The sequence below is a fragment of the Aplysia californica genome, unplaced genomic scaffold (genome assembly GCF_000002075.1).
Source record: "Aplysia californica isolate F4 #8 unplaced genomic scaffold, AplCal3.0 scaffold00247, whole genome shotgun sequence".
NCBI lineage: Eukaryota > Metazoa > Mollusca > Gastropoda > Aplysiida > Aplysiidae > Aplysia > Aplysia californica.
The window spans coordinates 137,780-161,114 of NW_004797517.1; the positions used below are offsets into that span (position 1 = coordinate 137,780).

Sequence of the window (23,335 nt, forward strand, 5' to 3'; positions counted from 1 at the left end):
GCGGTCGAGAAAAAAGTGTGTGTTTGGAGGGGGTGGGGTCTTCATGCACTATTCCTAGAGTTATGGTTGACAGCGCAGTCTAAGGGCTATTAGGTTCAGGAAGGAGACAAGATTTACCCGATCTATCAAACGTTTCTGTAACAATTCAAAATGTGTAGATACTCGTAACGCGAGATAGAGTCTACTTCTAATAAAATTGGTACAGTTTTTTAAGAAGAATGAATGAATAATCAAACCATTTACAACCCGATCATCATCTACCCTCTCCCCCACCGTTTGCCTATCTCTCTCTCTCTCTCTCTCTCTCTCTCTCTCTCTCTCTCTCTCTCTCTCTCTCTCTCTCATTATTAATAGTTTTTTTGTTCTCAGAAAAGAGACTCAAGAAAATAAGAATTTCATACTTCCGTCATCAATGATCTTCTACAATAAATTTACTGAACATCAAATCTATTCCCAATCTATTGTCACTATTTTAAAATTCACAACTGAATCAATAACAGGTTTTTGCACATCTTGCTAATATACTGCTCTACTAGCTTTTAATTCATTCTCACATAAAAAAAACCCATCTCACCTGCAGTAATTGTACAGCAATGCGCCTTTCCTGCTGTGATTGTCTCATCAGGCGGTTCACCATCATTTCTTCTCTTCGTGCTTCCTAGACACAATTAATAGAAATCAACAAAGACATTTCATTTTGCATTAACTCTTTCAATACACAGGGGATTCTGCAATTTTACCCACCAAGGCGCGAAGGGTGTTATCATAAAACGGCTGTATAATTCAGTCAAATATTGATGGATTCGTTTGTGTGAGCACTGAAACCATTCGTAATAGTACAGAAAATCGCAATATGCGTGAATATAGATTCATATCTTGGGGTTGACGAAATCGGTACCCCAAAACGTCACTTAAGTGGCGATCCGGAATCAAAGAGTTAAACCACTTGTAAGTCAATTTTACTGATATTCAAAGATAATTCAGTTCTGAAATACTAAGAATTAATACAATATGTCACATGTGAGGCAGCGTGGTGAAATCAGGAGCTCGTCAAAATACAGAAATCAGAGATACAGGCATTTTCGGTTTCCGCCAGTATGGACATTTTTATTGATTTTTAATTTTTTGGCTCAACTTCTTTTTTGTCAATATAAAAACACATGTCTATGGGAATGTTACTGAAAACATTGATTAAAGGCACAAAATATGCCACTTTTCTGTTTTCAAGGACTCTTTAGCTATTGGAGTTACTAAACTTTGGCGGCCATTTTCTCGCTAATTTCACCACTGAAACCAAGTGACTTCACTTCCTTCAATCGCAAATATCTTGAGTTTCTTTACTAGATAAATGAATATTAATTCCATTGGAAGCAAGATAAATGAATCAGCTTTCAGATGATAACAATAACTCCACATGCCCAAAAATTGACGAGCGCCTGATTCCACCACATCGTAACACATATTCACAAAAATCAAGCCTAAAGTACAATATAAAACTGTTAATCTGAACGCATGTAGAACTGCAAGACCATCATAAATACTGTAAACTAAAGACTATCAGCAACAAGCTCAAGACCTTATGAATAGCTTCCCTGTATAGGTGTATGAGTCAAAATATCTTGTAAAAAGCAACTGCAAAAAATTTAAAAGTAACAAATTTACTGTCACTTGGTTTCCATAGTCTTGAATGTCATTTAGATATCATGATACGGACAAAGTGAGCCAGGCTATAATAGCACTACTGGCCCATCCCTCACTGCCACAAATATTCCAGGAAAAAGAACCACATGTAGAGTATAAAACAAATAAAATAAATTACACAGCATCGTACTTGAAAAAAACTAGCCCCACAATGATGAGAATGTACGTAACTGTAAAATACAGGAACCTCTGAAAAGAGGTTTTCTCTTCTCAAAAAGCACGCTTGAGCTTTCTGACACAGTTGGAACTCTCAAACCCAGGTTAGTCAAAAAACAGTAATACAGTGGAGTCCACTTTTAACGAGTCCTGAAACAACGAGAAGTCTGTAATAAAGACACTATGCTAAAACCCCGTTTTTTTCCCTTCTTTACCTTTGTAAAAAAAATACTGCTATAGCGCATTCGGACAAACACTGTAGTCGGTTATAGCGGAATATTGCTGCTGCTTTGCACAGCGCACAGGCCAGTTATACATATAAACCTCGCCAGTTAAGAAACTTGTCGGTGATCTAGCGAAACCTAGGACCTTACACCAACTCCTTGAACGAAACAAAGAATAGGAGAGCCCACGTTTGCCAACAATGAAGGCCGGAGAGAATGAGTGGGGAGGGTGTGGGAAGCACACACAAGCAGAACGCATCGTGTGATAGGCCAGCCTAGTCTAGATTATCTAGGCCTACCACTACGGTGACTACCCATGCCCTCACTTTTCCGAAACGAGGATGGAGAGGTCACAATGCTGTGATGGAGTGATGTGTAGTAACGTGCGCAAGCAGACGAAACACACCACGGGGTGCGGTGGGGTGGGGGACAACGCAGCAGGCGAGTTAGCCCAGAGCGCATTCTTTCTGATCGCCAATGCCGTGCTGTCAAAATGGCTAGCGCTTGAGAAAGAAACCCGATTCGATTTTTGATGAAGTAAGACTTAACTAGAGGTCATGTAGAACAATGTCATCATCCGGGGAGATAACAAAAAGAAATAAACAGAACACTTAACTCCTAGATTAGGCCTACTTTATTATTTCCATTGAATTTATTACTGGATTCCTTATAACGAGAATCCTGGTATAACGGACATTTCGCACCGGTCCCCTCCCTCTCCACTGTACTCATAAAGCAAGTGTCGGTGACACGAGTGTCGGTGACACGAGTGTCGGTGACACGGGGTTTAGATGGGAGGTCACTGGGGGTGTCCTTGAGCAAGACATGACAACCCTAGCTCAAAATACAGGTTATGTGTGTGTGTGTGTGTGTGTGTGTGTGTGTGTGTGTGTGTGTGTGTGTGTGTGTGTACGTGTGCGTGTGCGTGTGCGTGTGCGTGTGCGTGTGCGTGTGCGTGTGTGTGTGCGTGTGCGTGTGCGTGTGTGTGTGTGTTATGTAGGCATGCATGCACGTTTTAAAATCTAAAATAATTCATTCAGTAAAACTGTGCATACAGAAAAAAAGTGGGGGCTCCAGTGGCTAGCTAAGCGAATAGTAGGTTCAGCCTCAAAAGTAATATCAAGCAAGTGTCCGTGACACAGGGTTCTTACTGGAGCCTGTTGTTGAGCAAAACACGAAAACCGAAAACCGTAGGAGAAAAAAAACCCAGGGCACTGCACAATTGTGAAATTGTTCTGTATTGGTGTAATATTGTGTATTTATGTATATATTTATGTAGGCCTATGTATCTATGTATTTCTTATTATGTATTTATGTATGTATGTTTGCCATTGTAACCCAAATTTCCCCATACAGATCAATAAAATGTAATTTATTATAATACTGTTTTTGTTATTATTGTTATTATACCTTTAAATGATACAGAAAAGACTGGACATTCACCACAATATTTCCTTACTCTATCAAGAAGCAAAAAAGGTATCAACATCTTCAGAAATAAGTCCTTAACATTCCAACGTCCTGTCTAAGCGTATAGTCGTACATCATTTATTCTATTTCATTCTATGGTTAGAAACTGATTATTGCCGGATGTACTTTAAATGTTTTGACTGCTAATAATCCAGTTATTTCAGAAAGTTATCTATAAAATAACAAAAAAACGTGTTTTGAATTTTACTTGTGAAGGCAAGTTCCTTGACAAAAAAAGCTCACCTCTTGTGCCTCATGAGCCAGCATCTGATCACCAAGAACCTTCCTCCGCCTCTTTTCTCTCTCCTCTCGAGCTGCTGCATCTTCCTGCAGTCTCTTCCGGATTTTCCCAATGTACTCATCATTCGGAGCAGTGCGGAGCATATGGATTGGTTCACCACGGTCTTCATCTCTTGTCATAATGTACTGGATGTCAACCTCATCGCTGGAGCAATAAAAGGAATATTATCTAACGTATCATTTCAACAAATCTGAAGGAATGTACCTAAAACCATGAAATAATGAACATTTTAAGATTACAGTTTCTTACTTTTTGTGTACAAAATTCTTAAATGATTTCTTTTAATAATGTGAACAGCAGCAAAGAAATATAACATTCTTAAAATCAAAACTTTTCACTTCTTCTTGTGGAGCCTACACCTGCTAGAGCTCAGGGATCTTGATCTCACAGTGCAGTTGATTTTACCTACTAAACTCGCCCAAAAAAGTCAAGGAACAACTTGTGTTTTCAACAGTCAAATTTAAACTTCAATATCTCACAAACCCGTTAAGATCAGTCAACCAAACTTGGCACACGTACTGACGACTAGACATAGTTTGCCTGTAGAGCAAATTTGCCCGCACCAGCTTCACAATGACGGCGTAGGGCATTCTGAAACACGGCCGAAAACATGAAAAATGGGCTAAATTTCTCTACTTCAGCAACATTGGCATAGCTAAAACTAAGCTAGGCACGTGCTAAACAGATGTCTTAGCTGTGAATATTGCTCACTTACAACTCTTTATAAGCCAAGGTTTTTCAGCCATGTTTCATTACAACACGAAGGTCCAACGACACTCGCTGCCTGATGTCGACAGAGAAATGAGCCCTTGCCTGGCTCCAAGATGGCTCCACGTTCCCAGTCATTGCACATCGACTTGGGGTGTCCCCATTAGTCATATAGAGGCTGCAAGAATGATGGCGAGCGACTGGAAGGGTTCAGGACAGACCTCGACCAGGGCGCCATGTTTGACCATCGACAGCATTGACCAGTTCATCGTCAGACAGGCCGTGATGTCCCGAACCACAACTGCAAACGGCATCAGGGACCAACTACGGGTGACAGCCAATGTCCACGAGAGCGAGGGCACGGTAAGGAACTGTATCCGTAGAGCCAAGTTCGCTTCTGGTGCCCCTGCCAGGCGCCCAAGGCACACGCCGCCCCACAAAGCAGCTGGCCTGGCGTGGTCTGCTCGGCTTTCACAGTGGACACAATGTCAGTGGGACCAGGTAGTCTTCTCGGACGAATCCTGATTCAACCTGCCGCACCCAGACAGGCGAGCCCACATCTGGAGGCGCTGAGGAGAGCTGTTCCATCCTGAGTACATCCAGCAGGTGGCGCCCTGTGGTGGAGGGTTCGTTCTCGTGTGTGTATGTTTCTCAGCTCACCACAAGACCCCGTGTACCATATATACAAGGCAATTTGACCGCCGCAAGGTACAGGGAAGAAATCCTGCATCCCCTTGGTGTTCCTCTCCTGTGGCAGATTAGACCCCAGGCGGTACTGCATGATGACAACGCCGCGCCACATCGTGCACGCATCGTGGGGGACGTCCTGCAGCAGCGAGCTGTCACCCACATGGACTGAACAGCTTGTAGTCCGGATTTGAACCCAATAGAGAACATTTGGGATCATATTGACTGGTAGATAAGGGACAACCACCCTCCTGCACAAAACCTTCAACAACTCTTGGGCTGCCTCGTCCAGGAGGGGCTGAACCTACCGCAACAAGTTCTCCGAAGGCATGTCCTGTCCATGAGTCAATGCTGTGCCGAGTGTTTGATCAAACGGAGTGGCTACATCCACTACTGACAATGTTCATGAAGAACTATGGCTGTTCAGACTTTTGAAATCCGACCAGTGTGACTTAAACTCATGTTACATGAACTTCTCGTTTTTGTTGAAATCTGAAATTGTACATACTTAATCTAAATAGTCGAAAGCATCTTTCTGGAAAAAATGAATAAATTTGGTTAAACTGTTCTTCACTTATCTTTCTTGGAATTTTTGTTCCTTGACTTTTCTGTGTGAGTTTACTTGGCTATCTTATCTCAACGGAAAGTAGAATCATCCCTTGACTGATTTGAGTAGCTTCCCTTTTTGGATAGGAAATAATTTTTTTAATTTACCCAGAAGGCGACCCAGAGGGCCTATCTCTTCAGTCTTAGAAGCGTCAGGAATCTTTAATTTGCAAAACTTCCATACAGGACCTCAGAAATGTTCTTCCTTATTAGAGAAGATTGATTGAATCTACTCATACCTACCTTAAGAACAGGGTGGGTGTAGTAAACGTTAGAGAAAAAATATGATGCTGGAGGGATTAAACTTTGGGCCTCTGAGTTGATAGGAGAGAATACCATACCTGTTGAGCCACTGAACCCCATCCTAAACTTTTCTTTCACTGTTCTAGATTTCAAAATTAAATCCAGTAACATGTACACTGAGTGTTCATCCTGCACTCGGCAAGCCACACTAAGCATTCTGAGGGAAAGAGGACTACAGAGAGGAAAGGGTCAAAGCAGCAATTTCTAGGACAGAGTCTTGGAATGACCAGCCAACTTTTTAAAGAGACCAATAGCATCTCAAAAGTGTTATGCTCTAACCATACAAAAGGGTTTCTTGTACATTTTCAACAGGCTAAAGAAAAAACCTTCCAGTTTAAATGATGACAGCAGATTCAAAAGTTAGCTAGAAGTACTGTTCTACCATTTATACAACACGTTGACTCTTAACTTTTATTGAAGGTCAGCAGAATGACCCCCACTATGGTTTTAGAACAAAACAAGATTTTATCTTAGATGTCTTTCACTTACACAATTACTGCATAACACCACCAATAAACACTTAGATGGAAAAGTGATAACAGCCATGCTGTGCCTGTAACAAAGCAGAATCTGTGACAAAGAAACCGAGAAATGTTGCACTTTAAAAAATCTTCTATTCAAATGATACTATTATCACCTACCCCTCATCACTGGGTGGTAGAATCATTTTCATTTTCTCCTCAAAGTTATGAATCTCTTTGACTGTCAGCTCAGACTCCCTCTTCCTTCTGGACTCATTTCGGGCTTGAATGGCTTTCAGAGTATGGTTTGGAGGGGGCTTTGGAATGTGCACAGAAGCAGCGCTGAAAATATTTTTTAAAATCTTATCATGTATGCATCATTATTTCTATAATTCATATTTTTTCTTTACTATCCAGTAAAATATATAGAAAGAACATTAATGTCTATAAGAATTCAAATTACAGTTTTCTTCCAAGATTCACATTTGGGAGACATGTTTTATGATCATTTGTGAAACTTGGAAATTTCTGACCATTACTGACAATCTTTTTTATTGCCTATTTCTATTCTTCACAAAGCAATTGTGCCAAATAATTAGAAGTGTTATTCTTCAGCCATAACTGTCACTACTAACAAGCTACAGATGTTTACAGATGTTTTCACTAACACAAAATAGCAGTTTTCAAAAGCCCATCCACACCTGTATTAAAAGAAGAAAATCTACAAGCTTACTCCGAAATACAGACGCAGGGTGGTGTCGTTGTCCCAAAATGAGCAATTTGTAGGCTAGTCTTCATAAATCACTTATTTTAATGATCTTGTGTATGCAACCCAAAGAATAGGCCTATCAGCTTTTAATATAGGGCCTAAATAGAGAAATTCTCTCTTCACTGGACCAAGATTTTTTTTTTTTAACTTTCTTGGTCATTGTCCTTCAAAAGGGTGGTGTCAAGTTTTGCGGGCACATGTAAATTAATAAATGAGTGAGATCTTTTTAAACGCGGACAGACGAACGTGAGCAGGCTATTATATCAAGACTTCACTTTATTCTTTTTAGTTCTCAAAATAAATCTGCGATAAATTATCAAAGTTATCTGTTATCATTGTGGTAACATAATAATAATTACTTACTTGATTTTAGCCACAAGTTCACTTTGCTTCTCCCTCAACCTGCGAGAGCGATCAATGAGAGCATTCCGGTCATTTTGTCGCTGTTGATACAACCTTTCTGCATCTTCAAACCTCTCTTTGAAGGCAGTCTGTTCCATTCGTATCTGATGTTGATGAAATCGCCCCACAAGAGCTTGAAGATTCAGGTCAGTCTGACGAGGCGTTGCATGTTTGAGACGCTATGGAAACAAAACCAAAAAAAAAAAAAAAAAACAATCTGCAATGAGTATTAGATCTGGATACAAAATACTGCAATACAGTGTTTATAAATGGGAAATCTATTGTAAGTTCTGAAGAAAAATTACAAAATAACAAAATTTCTACACAAAATACTAATAAGTCTACATGTATCATAATTTATACACAAGCAATTATAAATAAATTACGAAAAAGAAATGCAAACTGTGCTCGTCTTACTTTTATTTTCGTAACGAATATCATAATTAAATAAAGTTCAAAACGTTTTATAAGGTGGTTTAAATTTTGATGAGATACAAGCATATCTGTTCAAAGTTCGTTAAATTTATTTTGAGGCAAAAATACAGGGTGATCCAAAAAAAAAACTACAACTCTTTAAAATAATATTTTCCTCCACACTGAAGTATCGCATTTCAAATTTGTACACAACATTTGGAAGTCAAAAGGAATTTTTCTGATATTCATTTTAGATAAATCCACAGAATAGTTTTGCTCTACATAGTGCGTAAAAAAAAACAACCCATTTTTAGCTATTTCCCCCATTTTGTAGCATGATGCAATAGTTCGCATTAGGCCTACCACTAAAAATTCCCAACGATTGTGCCATATTGCAAACTACAGTAGTCTAACAGGCCAACAGAAGTTTGCAGATAGTTTTTCTCAAGTTTCCTTTGCCAGCTGAGATCATGGTTAGGATTAGAAATGAGCAGAGAGCTTTTTGTATTGAACGTTTCCTCACCACCAACTCATTTCGTAAGTTTTGCACAAGGTACAGAAACAATGTTAAAGTGCTCCTAAGGCCTTCTTTGATGTCAAGGGTGGAAACGGTCCATCAGTTAGGGCCTGTAGAGAATCAGAACTAAAACTTCCCAGACAAAACAACCACTTCAGGTCAAACGCACGCCGTTCGCACCCCTTTGAACGTCACCAGGGTTCAGAATTCGCCTCTGCAGGTGAGGAGCTCCATAGTTTTACTATGGGGGAGCAAAGAATACACATGCCGTGATACTGCGTCTCCTAAGAGGCGACTAAAGGTGTATAAGTCTGTTCGCCCCATAAGTGCTAGTTTGCGGAGGGCTAACTACCCAACCCAGTAAAAAATGGAAAGTAATAGAAACAAGAACAAAAATGCCTTATTATTTTTCCATCTTGGGAGACGGAGGACCTTCTGTTCAAGCGACTCGCTCAGGATGAGGAAAGGTGGAAAGTGTTTGTTCGTGGCCTATATCCTGATCCTGATCCAGGGTGAAAAAGGCAATGATGATGAGGGTGCAGAATTCAGCAGATGAGCCCAATGAAACGTCTGTGGGTAGACGATGTCTGCAGCAATGACTTTCCTACATCTCAACGGTCTGCATTCTCAAGGCAGATCTTAATCTGCAACTGTACCATTTTTCTGTTCGTGAAGCTATCAGAGGATAGCAATGTGTTCATGTTTCTTCCATCATCTTGAAAAGCCTGAACATTTCCTCTATGACATTTGGTTCCTTGGCAAAGCCCATAATCACCTTTCAGGTTATATCAACTCCACAAATGCTGTCGATTTGGGCAACCTCACCCCCCTATTGTCTCTAGAAACAGCTCCATACAGTTAGATGTGTAGCTTTGAGTACTCATGGTTGAGTGAATTCTTGTGTTTGATCACCACAGAACATTACAAACAACGCGTTAAAATGTGTCAAGTGAAAAAGGAGGACAAATAGACCATTGTTTCTGAGAATTCCAGAATTTAAAAATTATTTTTTTAAACTCTGTAGGAGAAAAGAACTACCAGTATTGTTTAAAGGTTACAGGGATAGAAAGATTAGATTTTAAAAACAAAACGAAAGGAAAAAACATGACTTTCCTTACAAGATCTTTTACTTTGGTGTATTTTGCATTTAGAGGTGGTTTTCATGAAAAGCCATTTCTGTCTTCAAAAATAGGTTTCTTCATTGTGAATTTTAATGTCAAATAAATTCCTGTTGAATGAATTATATCTGTTCTAAATAATAATTACAACATTCTGGTATGTACAAATTTTTTGTGAGATATTTAGAAAAAAAGTTGTACAGTATTTTTTCGATCACCCTTTTTAAATACTTCTTATGGTATAATTACAAACAGATTGATACTGGAAGCAAGAATATTCTTATCTTCTTATTAAAACTATTTTAAGTCCGACCACTTACTTCATGATTCAAAACGTGTTTCTTTAACCTTCATACAGTGGAAACCATATATAACAGGCCCAGTAATAACAGGGATCTGGTAATAACAGGGATTTTTTTAAATCCCCGTTTTTTCCTACTCTTTGTCTCTATCAAAAGTTATCTGCAATAACAGGGCCTCATCGGAGCCCAATCAATTATAGCAGGGCAAAGGCTTGTTAACAATGTGTAAAAAGTAAGAGAGAGAGAGAGAGAGAGAGAGAGAGAGAGAGAGAGAGAGAGAGAGAGAGAGAGAGAGAGAGAGAGAGAGAGAGAGAGAGAGAGAGAGAGTAAAGCAGTGAGGGAGCAAGCCCGCTCAAGCCACGCGACTGCAGCAAGCACATGCAGCGGGTGAAGCAAGAGAGGGCTGCAGTGTGCTGCAGACTTCAATCTAGCCCTAAGCCTAGCTCCACACACGCGTAATGTGTCATGCGCAGGCCTACCACATGGCTAAAACCCCTGTTCATGGGTACTTGTGGCAAGGGAAACTACCCATGAATAAATACAGCTGGATTAGTCCACAAATGCTTACTTCCCTTGCATTTCTGATTTAACAGGGATCGGATATAACAGGACTTGTTCTCTAGTCCCACCATCCCTGTTATATTAGGTTTCCACTGTATATAAGATAACTTTCAATTTTAAAAATCCCCCCAAAAAACAACAATTTCCAATCCAAATACATTCACTTTGTAAAAGGAAATAAAACGTAACCTACATGGCCAAAAATACGCAGGTGTGATAAGTGAAGTCGATATATGAAGACAGAATATATACGTGTAACCTCATGAGCAGACCCTTTTCACATGCAAATTGCAAAAATTTTACAATGATGTCATGTTGTCAAATTCTAGTTGTTTACATAACCACATATTGTAAGGATTACAAATGGTGCTCTAAATTTTCACGTACATAATTTGTAAGCCTACCAAGAAAAACATATTTTAAAAATAAACTAAACAAGTAAATGAAACATCATAAAAAAGCTCAGAGCAATCCAACAAATCAAAAAAAATTTTCAGGGTTGCCAATGTACTTCTTTTAGGACTAAATAAAATATGTGTGCGGTGTCAGCAAACTTTTTAAAGTCTTCACAAAAAGTCACAAACTCCCATTAACACTAGCTATTTAAAAAAGACCAGCAAAGAAAGTTACAAATAAATGAGCACTTGATTTACAGCAACTGGAACTGTGACCTCTTTCATCACTTGTTATAGAAATAAATAGCTACATTAAGGCGAAAAACCTCTATGACTTTAAGATTTTTCAAGCTGTATATCATCGCCATGATTCAACATTGTGGTATGTAAAAATACCCCCTCCCCCTCCCCCCCATGCAAAAAAACATGAAAGTCCAACTGAGTTGAAGAAGCGCATCAATTGATCCTGGTCTCATTCCTCTTCTGTCAAAGGTAAACGATTTAGAAGAATTAAACAATTTCTCTTAATTAACATAAAGTCTTGCCCAGAATAAAACAGTTTTTTGCTTCTCCTGAAAACCTTGTATTTTGAAACACACCAATGATAAATGACGGCTACCATATAATGTGTCAAATGCAATACCACTCTGACAACAGGACAGTAGGCCTACTTTCAACTACAACTTCCCAATTAGCATCCAACTACATCATAATACAGTGCCTTTAAAAGGGACATCCAAAGATGTTTTAAGTCTCCATAGTATAAAGATGTGAAGCAGTAAATCGGAGTGAAAGAGATGAACATTGGCACATTTTCATTTTGATTAAGTAATATAACACAAGAATATAGGTTAAAAACAGACAGTAAAACCAATTACTAGTGCAAGAAAAGAAGCCCAAGCAACTTAATGCCAACTCCCAACATGCACATGCAAAACTTCAGTTCGAAGATCTCAATTCCCTTTAGAGACAGGCCATGGAGTAGTTTTTTTAAAAAGTAGTTTAGGTGGCAATTTTACCAATTGACCACTGGGATGAAAAACAACAACAACAAAAAACAGTAGGCCTAAAATTCTCAGATTCTCAATGTTATAAATAATGAATTATTCAGCTAGAAAATACAAAGCATGCAATTTACCTTATCCTGAGTATTTTCCTGGGCAACGAACAAGGCCAGAGAAAAATTCTATATCATACATAAATGAAGGGTTGTTTTTTTTCTTCAGTTGTTTGTTGCCCACACACAAACGCACACGCACGCACACACGCACACACACACACACACACACACACACACACACACACACACACACACACACACACACACAATCACACACAACACACACAAACACACACACAAACACACACACAAACACACACACAAACACACACACAAACACACACACAAACACACACATACAGCCGCATGCATGCACGCATGCACACACACACACACACACACACACACACACACACACACACACACACAAAACTACTTCTTTCAAATTCATGAAAAAAAGATTTTTGAGAATGATGTTTTACCCCAAATTTGATCCCACTCAACACCAGAGTTTTGCAATTTTTTCTTAGAATCTTTTTTTTTGTCATGAGAGGAATTTTTTTCCATGAAATGGGTGGTCAAATTTTAATTTCTTGATGGCTACATGATACTTGCCACTATTAAAGGTAGAGAAAGACATTATTTAAAAAGTAAGAATTTAATCTCTCAACTCTTTCCGGACATAGTTTTTTGGGGGTCTAGACATAATTAACTTGGGGCTCGATATGGCTGTGCATGTGGTGTACAAAATAACTTCATAGTAGCATAACCATCACTCAAAACGTAACATATGGTATACCAAATTGAAGGAAATTGAATGAGGAATACATCCCAATAAAAAACAAGGATTAATTTTGAACATAAGTATGCATTAGATGGGTTAGAAATGGCGATGGTGATGAGAAAAATACATTTGGACGGAAAAAATTAATTCTCCAAACATGTGAAAGCAAATCAGCATAGCTATCTTATCATATACAGGCCAAGAGCATAATCCATAAATTTCTGAATGCGCAGCTTTTTATTTGAAAGCGATATTAAAATTTTTGTTTGATTTATGATATTTATACTGAGCCCGGTTACATCGTTTTGTTTTGTTGATGCAAGACTACAAGAACTAATTCACACGTTTTTCCCCAAACCCACGCTTTGACAAAGTGAAACTAGATGTTTTCGTTTCCAAAATCCTTTCCGAGTTTTTCAATAGCAATAAAAAGTAATTATAAATGACAGATCGTGTTAAAACGAAACAAAACTGAGGTACCTTATCACAGCCGATGTATCAGCGATACGTCCACAAGGGGTGTGGACTCGCGCCGATATGTCCGGAAAGAGTAAATAAAGAAAACTCTCAAGCATTAGAATGTAACAAAGCAGAAGAAAAAAAACTGTTGAGAAGCCATAAAGTATGTTAATTATTTTTAAAATACCTGTTAAACTATTTCTACTGCTTCTAGAAACAATGTTATTAATTTGATTAGTCAGCAAAGAAGAATTGCATAAATAATGCAATTTGATTGAAATTATGATCATTTTACCTCTTTGTAAATTTCACTCTCTTTCAGTCCAAGCTTAGCTGGGGCAGCCGGTCGAAGGGTTTCCATGGCAACACCAGTTAAGTTAGCCTTCTTTTTGTTGTTCAGAGCGATGTACATCTGATATAAAAGTCTTGTAGCCGTCCCGTGTTTCTCTGTCATAATATCTCGAGCGAGGTTGGTGTCAAACGGGATCCCCAGCAAGTGCAACATGGGCTCAAGCCGAGTGAAATTGTTGAGCTTCGAGTCCGCCGTCCTTGACAAGACAAGAGCAATGAAAGAGGACTTAATTAATTCATTAAAGCAATCCAGAGAGACATCATTTTTTATTCACGTGCATTTGATATATATATATATATATTATAAATTATATATATACATACAAAGAAGGTGGCAAAACTTTGGAGTCAAGGGAAAAATATGTTCATCATTTTGTCCCACATTCTTTCTGCCTAGGAATAATGAGATTTCAAAACTTTCTTTAGCACCAAGGAACATCACACACTGCCTGTTTTTTCTCTCTTTTTTTATTATTGACAAAGACACTAAACTGCTATCTTGTAAAAAGTATGACGGCAGGATTCAGTCATTCAGAATTCACATTGACCCAACTGAGCTGTCCAAAGATAGCCAAATATAGATCTTACTTAATAATTGAGCCTAACGTAACACAATTGACAACTTTATTTCATTTGAGTTTAACAGATAGAATAAACACTTGATATTATTGGAAAGATTATAATGCTACAGTTATAACTTTTAGTTCAATTGTATTTTTGAAATGTAAGAAACAGGCGAAAAGCCAAATCAAACTTCTAAAAACGTTTATTTCTCCTAAACTGCCCGGTATGTCAGAAATAACAAGAAAAACAACTAACTTGCTCTGGGAGAATTGATCAAAGTCATCCTGAAGTTGATACTTGTGTAAAACTTCTCCAATGAGATATCCAGAAGCAAACTCCTTAGCAAATGAGGCTTGATCTGGAAGGAGAAAAAAAGATAAATTTATACCCTTTACCTATGGAAAATGCACTTTTGTTATTATCAAATATAACTACTAGCTTGAATTAAAGCAAAGTAAATCATTTTATGGGTTGAAGTATCAATTGAGCATGCTAAATATTTATATTATATAGGAAGGCATAAGGTCTGGTGTCTCCAGCACATGCTCATTCCAATGGTGTACGAAATTGCCACAAGCACGGTGGAAGCAATGGAGGCAAAGGTCACCAAATTCACTAGGAAGAGGCTTGATGTTCCTCCTAGACTTTCAGATAATAATAATAATAAAAATAAATATCATGTATGCTGCGCATTTCCATTTTCCAAATAGTGCTCAATGCCCATTACGTAAAAAAAGACATCACTTCTTAAAAATAAATCGACATGTGTGTATGTAGAGCACAGTACAGCCGAACATGGCTATGGCGGGACTTTAGTTCCAAAAGAAAAATCCCACTGTAGGCAAGTTCCCACTATAGGAATGCAAAGGGGAATTACCGAAAAATCAGAAACTACACGCTCCCCTCTTCTTTTACTGTCTTTTTTGGCCTAGTCTAGGCCTAGAGCTATGGCACATCACTTTTGGAGTGGCTCATGTAATGCGTCTCTCCGCATTATCTCTTTCTGCCGCCTGCCTCACCTCACTCATCACTGGAATGGCCAATCACAACACCCGCAAAGCTGACTGCCTGTTTGGAGCCCACCTACAGCCCCCCCACCACTCAACCCCCTTCCCCCCCACTAGAGGTCGCTCAATCTCTCCCACTGTATCCAATTTCGGACCTTTCCTTGCCCATAAAACCCTAGCACAATTAATTGGGTTTACATAGACAAAAAAATGGGGATGGTCCCGCTGCAGCGGGTGCCGCTATAGTCATGTTCTACTGTACGCATATTATAAAGTAAGTATATATGTATTATATGAATAAAAATCTCAAGAGAAAAACAGTCTTGCAGTGAGCTTGGCAATGCATTCACAAAAAAATACACAATGCAATAAAAATTCATGAACGGTCACAATAAAGTTGAAACTTGAATAACTAGAAACATTCAGTACAACATTCGTGGTCTATAGATGTTACGCTATACTTCTGACAGGGCAAGCAGGGACTTCCACTTAAGTCAATAGTGGAGAAATACAAAGCTGGCAAGACAAGGCCGCAGGTGGAGCTTGAGAATTCCCAGGATGGGGAAGTCAGGTCAGTTCAATCAACACTGAGGACAGGCAGGCTCAAAGAAGTCATTGGCAATAGCCAGGCTGGAAGACAAGGACTTGGAAGTGAGAAGATGCTGTAGTGGTCTAGGGCATACGGAAATGATAATAAATAGCATTTGTGTAGCGCATGTCCCCACTCAAAAGAAAACTCTATACGCTTTACACTATATTATTACCCTAGCAGACCATAGAACACTCGGAAACATTCTCAGCTTCCAGGGAAGCATACAGTGCAAGCAGCTGGTTAAGCACTCAAACACTTACAAATTGACAAGATAAGTAATGACATACGGTAAAGAACAGCGAGACATGGTGATCCAAGAAATTAAGGGTGCGGAGGACGAGAAAAGATACCAAAAAGCAGTCCAACAGTGGCAGCAGGATAAATGGACAAATGGACCGATGCCCTTCAAAGATCCCTAACCTAGATAGAACGCAGTGTCAGTGTAGCACATGGAACCTCTGAGACTAAGCTTCATTATCAGGGCAACATATGACTTGCTGCCATAGAAAGCTAATCTCGTGAAGTGGGGCAAGGAAGAAGATCCCCGCTGTCCATTGTGACAGGGGAGACAGACAACGGAGCATGTCCCCAGTTCCTGTAAGGTATCCTTTGCTGATGGCAGATACACATGGTGGCACAACAGAGTGCTGAAAGAGCTGGCACTCGCAATCACCAGCAGCCTGGAGACCGACACTGACAACAGAGTAGCTCCAGCCCAGACATTCTTCACAACAGGAAAGAAGAAAAAATGAGTTGAAAGTGCCTTGCCTCTCAAGGAGTGGAAACCTTCTTGGATTAGGCCAGATATCGTTCTCTGGTCAGAGACTGATGCCAAGATCTTCTTCATCGTTGTTTGTTGTGTAGTAAGAGTTTTACGGCGCTCGTAACTGCATAAGGTCATATGAGCACGCGAAACACAAGTTGGTTACATTCACAACAGTTTTAAACATGGTTTCAATTTGGTCAATGATCAGATCAAAATGTGGTTAATGATCAGATTAAAATGGAAAAAAATTTCAAGGTAAAAATCTATTCTAAAAAATTAAAATTGACATAATATTTTTAAAAAGCAGTAGGGTAGGTTTGGGCAAGTTCAACAGGTTTGTGTAGTGCTGCAAAAGTAGCCAATACTGCTCCCGCCTTTATGAAAGAACACACACCATCTTGGTCTAGTTATGTAAAACAGCCATTCTACGTCTCAATTATTATTTTCTTTAAGGGAAGGTTGGGAACATGGGACAACTGCAGTAGTCATAAACAATGCAGTTCCGTTGTGCCATACTTCTATGAATATAAAGCCCATGTGACCGAACAGCCCTCGAATTTGTTCCTGCCCTCGGCTTTTGATTTCTTTTCGAACTGTTGATCTCTAAACTTTTGATGCTGATTTTATTGGATTTGCTGAGAGACAATCTCTTCGTTACATGCAGAAACAGAGAAGTATCAAAAGACATTATTTTCCTTTGTTGTCATTATTTCAACAAGCACGTCCTATTTTCATTTTTACTTTTTGCAAATTGTAAAACTTGCAATCATATGTTGAATTTCATCAGGTTGGGGTTGGGATAGATGGGACAAAAAAAACTTTGTTGTTGGGATGCTTGGGACACAGTGTGATGACAGTTATTTTCCTTGTTCTTACTCAGACTATGATGATACTTTGTCACTGATATTGATTATTTCTTTCTTCAGATCATGCCTCAAAACTACCATTGGAAAACAGAAAGAAAGCAATGCTTGGTGAAGAATATAACAGCTGTAGTCTTTCATATAAAACCCATTTAGCCGAATCCCTCACTTTTGGGAACTACCTCCAGAATAAAAGGGATGATTTCATTTCCAGTCAAGTTTACAGTTTAATTGATAGAATTAGAAATTACTTATCAAAGACAAATTCCGGTTAATTGATAACGCTTGTCAGTATAATTTCAGAATTTGTGGCTCATTGATGGTTTTTCCCCATTTTATGAAGTGCTTCACCCCATTCTATTATGGTTCTAATTAAAGACCACATACTGTCCGTTTATTGACAGACGTAGACAACTTTATTTACTTGTCCCATGTATCCTTTTGTTTTGTCCCATTCATCCCTCATCTGTCCCATTTATCCCAACTTCTGATGATGTACGAAACAGTCGCGATGTAGGAAAACCAACGAGCTTTATTTTCCGCCAATCTGTCCGAAAACATTCCAAGAGGACATACTTTTAGCACAAATTAAAGGTTTATTTAAAACTTCAATCGTTTCTGAGATATATCACTTTGAGTAAAAAATCCAAAATATTGTCCCACGTATCCCAACCTTCCCCTCTCTATTTGCAGTCCGAATTTTCAACCAATCACGATTTTGTGGGATACCCTCGCTCGGAGCAACTTCAATAGGGGTTGGTGCAAATTCCCCCGCCGCATGGGGCAACTTCGACTAAGGCTGTCGGGCAACTTCGACAGGGGACGGATCTTCAACAGTATATTTGTTCTTATTCAACTTATTGTGCTCCCACGACCCCCCTCTCTCTCACAAAACTTTTCTCTGCTGAATTCTCTGTCTATCTCTCTCTCTCTCTCTCTCTATCTCCCTGTCCTTCTCTTTCCTCGCCGCCTCCCCTCCTCATTCTCCAAACCCGTGCACACACGAAGACAAGCACACACGAAGACAAGCACACACACACACACACACACACACACACACACACACACACACACATACATGCACACACGCACACACCCTCACATATACGTGCGCACACACACACACACACACACACATTTATTATAGCTCCTATAACTTGCGACAGTTGAGTAGACATCTATAGTCTAGAATTTCTGCTAGTTTGTATCTGACCAGTCAAGGATTTTGACCTATGATGAAATTGATCATTATACAAACAAGATTAACTGAAATGTGATTGTCTGTTAAAGGTGATTCTGCTTATGAAGCTGGTTTTGGCTTGGCCTTGAAAGAATCTGAGTTAGGTCGAAATTGGCCCACCCCCTGTAGAAGTTGCCCCGTTTTGCCCTGTCGAATTTGCACCAGCCACCTATTAAAATTTCATAGCATTGTTTTACAAAAAATTGTGTCTCTAGACAGTTCACTCTCTCAGTTCTAGAGCTTCCACAACTCTCTCAGTTCTTGTAGGAGAGAACTTTCTCCAAGGTAGGTTATCCATTGATTCCATTTTTCGTGAGAATAGTTAACCTAATTTTGAATACCTAGGCTAGGGGCCTAGGCTAGTATTCGAATATTGTTCCGTCTTATGGTTGAAAATTCTGTTGTTGTTGTTCTTTCACATTAGATTTAAAAATTGTCCAGGAAAGCCTTCAGGCCTCTCCAGAAGAGACATAAGTCATTTTTACACGATTGCTTGTAGGCTATCGGACACACCTCCCTGACACAAATACCTCCTGCAGGGAGATGAGAAACTGTTCTGTGCAGGTTGCGACATTCACCATAATTTAGATTCTACATCTAGATTCAAGATCTAGATCTAGATCTAGATTTATTAGATTAGATCTAATATCTAGATTCTAGATCTAGATATCTAGATCTAGATCTATATTCTAGATATAATATCTAGCGCAGTGGCTATTTTTACGGCGAGCCGTAAAGATAGCCTCCCAGGCTATTTTTACGGCGTGCCGTAAAGATAGCCTCCCAGTGAGTCCCAGGCTATTTTTACGGTGATCCTCGAAAAGCGACCCTACTCCGCCTCTCATGTACGCGATATGCCTCTATGTATTAGATCTAGGCCTATAGGGGCCGTTCAAAATATAAACTTACACCTCAGAGGGGAAAGGGTGTCTTTGGCCTCTGTAAGAAAAGTGTAAGATTGGGTGGGGAGGTTAACCAAATATGACACTTCTGTGAGATGTACGTTTTGCTCATGACTGGGAAGAAAAGGTAAAAGAAAAAGTGGATAAATGCCAGTAACAAGACCCAGATCTGCATGATCACTGCAGATCCCCGTTGGTTTTTTTGCTTTTTGTTGTTGTTGTTTTTTTAGGGGAGGGGGGGAGTACAAATAATTTTGAAATTATGATGAAAATTCTGTAGGTGGACATCTAATTTCTTAATGTTTCTTTACAACTTTGCAACTGTTTTGTTGATCTTTTAATGTCTTGATGTCTTTTATTTGTAAGGCACGTACCTATTGCATTGACAACAGTCTCAATGTCTTCCACATATATGCGTTTCTTTTTAGTCCATATGGTTTGATTAAATTGTATTAACTGAAATGATATTTTTTTTTACAAGTTAGTTAAAAAAAGCCACGTATAGTACAGGTATCTTTAAAATAATAATGGAAATTGAAGATCGGAAAAAGTACTAATATTAAATTGGTGTAGGTGGGGGTTGGAGGCAAATGTGAGAAAAGTGGTATTGGGTTTTGTGTTTTAAAAAGTCCCCAAAAGTGTAAGATTATATTTGAACAGCCCCATAGGTTTTCCATTTCCTCCTCTTCACCGTCATTCTATTCTCTTCTTCATCTTCCTTCTCCCTTCCTCCACCACCACCTCTTCCTTCTTCTCCCCACCATCATCATTAACCCTCTCTTTATCATCACCACCACCATCACCTCCTCGTCACTATCATTACCATCATCACTGCCACTGCCAGCATCATCATCTCATTCACTGACATCACTACATGTACCACACCCACAAGAAGAGCGGCCATTTTGAAGTTAACACTTTTCGCCTTGGGAATGCCTTTAAAATGTTCCTCCTTCCTTATAATTTGCACTGAGCAGATTTTTGATAGAGGTGTAAAAAAAAAATTTTTTGCGTTCACAATTATTAATTTATTAATTATTGTGATGCAATTTCAGGGTACAGGAACACATATATTTTTTTACATTCAAATTTCAAAATTTTGCTCAGTACGATTGACCATAGTATCTGTATCTACCATTCCACCAATTTTCATGCAATTTTGTTAGAGAGTAAGAAGCCTTCGTTTTTTTTAAATTATTGTTTGTTTTGCATGTTGGTGCTGTTTCCATTCCATGGCAACATTCATATTTTCCGACTTATCAAAATTTACTTTGTTCATTATTTCTTATGCCAGCATAATTTTTTTTCCTAAATATGAATCGGAAAAAGAATCACCCTTGGGGTGAGCTGTTCCCCGTAAAAAAAAGGACAGTAATAATATGAGCACATCAGAAAACAAAACACAAAAACTTTAAAAATGCAATCTATTTTATTATTTCAAAGAATCCCACAACAACAAGGTCCTAGTAAAGAACATAAAAACATTGAATTGTTTAAGTCCAGAATAAAGACTATAATTATGATAATACTAATAATAGAGGACATTTGATTATAGTGCCTTACTCTCGGTTTTAACCAGCTCAAAGTATGTTACATTAGTTTAGTCATTTAGTAAAATGTAGTATAAAATAACAAATAAGGTAGTAGCCTACAAGGCCTACAAGCCAAGACGGAATTTATAAGACTGAAAAACGTGTTCTACGTCATCAGTTTGTGACCGCCGTAAAAAGAACATTTCAGTTAATACAATTTAATCAAACCATATGAACTAGAAAGAACGCATATATGTGGAAGACATTGAGACTGTTGTCAATGCAATAGGTACGTGCCTTACAAATAAAAGACATCAAGACATTAAAAGATCAACAAAACAGTTGCAAAGTTACAAAGAAACATTAAGAAATTAGATGTCCACCTACAGAATTTTCATCATAATTTCAAAATTATTTGTAACCCCCCCCCCCCCCCCCCCCCTAAAAAACAAAAAAACAAAAAAAACAACGGGGATCTGCAGTGATCATGCAGATCTGGGTCTTGTTACTGGCATTTATCCACTTTTTCTTTTACCTTTTCTTCCCAGTCATGAGCAAAACGTTCATCTCACCTCCCCACCCAATCTTCCACTTTTCTTACAGAAGCCAAAGACATCTTTTCCCCTCTGAGGTGTAAGTTTATATTTTGAACGGCCCCTATAGGCCTAGATTCCCAGATCTAGATCTAATACATTGAGGCATGTCGCGTACATGAGAGGCGGAGATGGGTCGCTTTTCGAGGATCGCCTTAAAAATAGCCTGGGACTCACTGGGAGGCTGTCTTTATGGCACGCCGTAAAAATAGCATACGGCTCGCCGTAAAAATAGCCACTGCGAATATCTAGATCTACATCTAGATCTAGATCTAGATCTAGAGAGATGAAAACAGGAAAGCATAGGCTATAGTCTGTAGTTAATTACTCACCGATTTGCATCGAAATACGAAGCTCATCATTCAGCCATTTGCATAATATATCTGTCATTTTGTCTGACAACTGCAGACTCTTGTATTTACCAACACTGAAACAAAAAAGTTAATACTCAAAATAAGTTGAACTACTTGTCCGCCATTGCAAAGCTTGCAATTGTTACCATGACCACACCGGAAACAGCCCATGTACTGAAAGCTGCACAAAATGTTAATATACTAGGCAACACTTACTAAATGTCTAATATAGTGTGATCCAGCCATCATTCATTCCAGAAGTACCTATAGTATTGGATGAAGCCTTATTGACAAACGTTTACACTATAAAGTTAAACATTTACGACTAATAAACAAGGGAGATAACTCTTTAAACTTTTCAAAGTGGAGTGAGTTGCTATGCAACCACACACCCTCAGCGAGGTCAACGCTTGACCTGAAAGTGGAGAGGGACAGCATAGGGCTTTTGAGGACATTCGGAATAATGTAAACAGTACGGCCACTTTGTCCTGCTGGAGGTTCTAGTGATCCTTATCAAGCACTCTCGTGAAACACTGAAGAGACTTCCTTGTGTATCTTGATTTTGAAGTGAAGCATCAATCACATAGGCTAGATATCTAGAGCGAAATCATCGAAATGGCCGAAAAGAAATTCGCTGGTGCCCCCTTTGGGACACAGACAGCAAGGTAAAAAAAAGTGCCAAGAAGACTTGATTATATTCATGACAACATGTGATGTAATTCTCATCTCTACAGTGAAGTTGTTTCTACTAGGGTTCTATTATATTTTCTGTTTATTGCCTTCATGAAGAGAGAGATTTTAAGTGAGAAAGTGTTCACCTCATAACACACTCCACAGTACAGGAAGTTTGCATTTAAAGTCGAAAAACAATTTAGACCTATTGTTTTTTTCCGGCAAGTAATGAATTATGGCTTTAATGGCAATATGAGAGAAGCAAAAGTAATTATTTTTTAAATTTTTTACTAAAGCAAAAGCAAAAGCAGGGCAACTGATAGTTCGAGATAAACATGTTGAATTTTATGGTAAATTTTTACTTTCACTCCCGCTCACAGATGCACTGCTTCTGGGGTCAAACTGCAGTACTGTTTGCTACAGATCACACGTAAATCCACTAAAACTGTCGCAAATCAATTATTTTCTAGAAAATTTCAAATCTAACTGTAAAATATTATGG

The 23,335-nt window shown here is 38.8% G+C and overlaps 2 protein-coding genes across 6 annotated transcripts in view; one reads left to right on the forward strand and one right to left on the reverse strand.

Annotated features, from left to right (window-relative positions):
• LOC101845005 (sperm flagellar protein 2) overlaps nt 1-22,286 on the reverse strand; it is a 95,958-nt gene extending 73,672 nt beyond the window's left edge. For 3 of the 4 annotated variants that reach the window (XM_005100423.3, XM_005100421.3, XM_005100419.3), the window contains exons 1-8: nt 22,141-22,286; nt 14,569-14,671; nt 13,694-13,946; nt 12,234-12,251; nt 7,750-7,967; nt 6,798-6,959; nt 3,795-3,996; nt 575-658 (exon numbers count right to left, since the gene is read on the reverse strand). In XM_005100423.3, coding sequence (XP_005100480.1) covers nt 575-658; nt 3,795-3,996; nt 6,798-6,959; nt 7,750-7,967; nt 12,234-12,251; nt 13,694-13,946; nt 14,569-14,671; nt 22,141-22,198 — 1,098 coding nt within the window. In that variant the 5' untranslated portion in view covers nt 22,199-22,286. The remainder of the gene's footprint in view (nt 1-574; nt 659-3,794; nt 3,997-6,797; nt 6,960-7,749; nt 7,968-12,233; nt 12,252-13,693; nt 13,947-14,568; nt 14,672-22,140) is intronic. The other variant, XM_005100422.3, reaches the window with a different exon arrangement.
• A 235-nt stretch (nt 22,287-22,521) lies between these two features.
• LOC101845854 (lymphocyte expansion molecule) overlaps nt 22,522-23,335 on the forward strand; it is a 34,766-nt gene continuing 33,952 nt past the window's right edge. The window contains exon 1 of one of the 2 annotated variants that reach the window (XM_005100424.3): nt 22,522-22,826. In XM_005100424.3, the coding sequence (XP_005100481.1) occupies nt 22,777-22,826 (50 nt within the window). In that variant the 5' untranslated portion in view covers nt 22,522-22,776. The remainder of the gene's footprint in view (nt 22,827-23,335) is intronic. The other variant, XM_005100426.3, reaches the window with a different exon arrangement.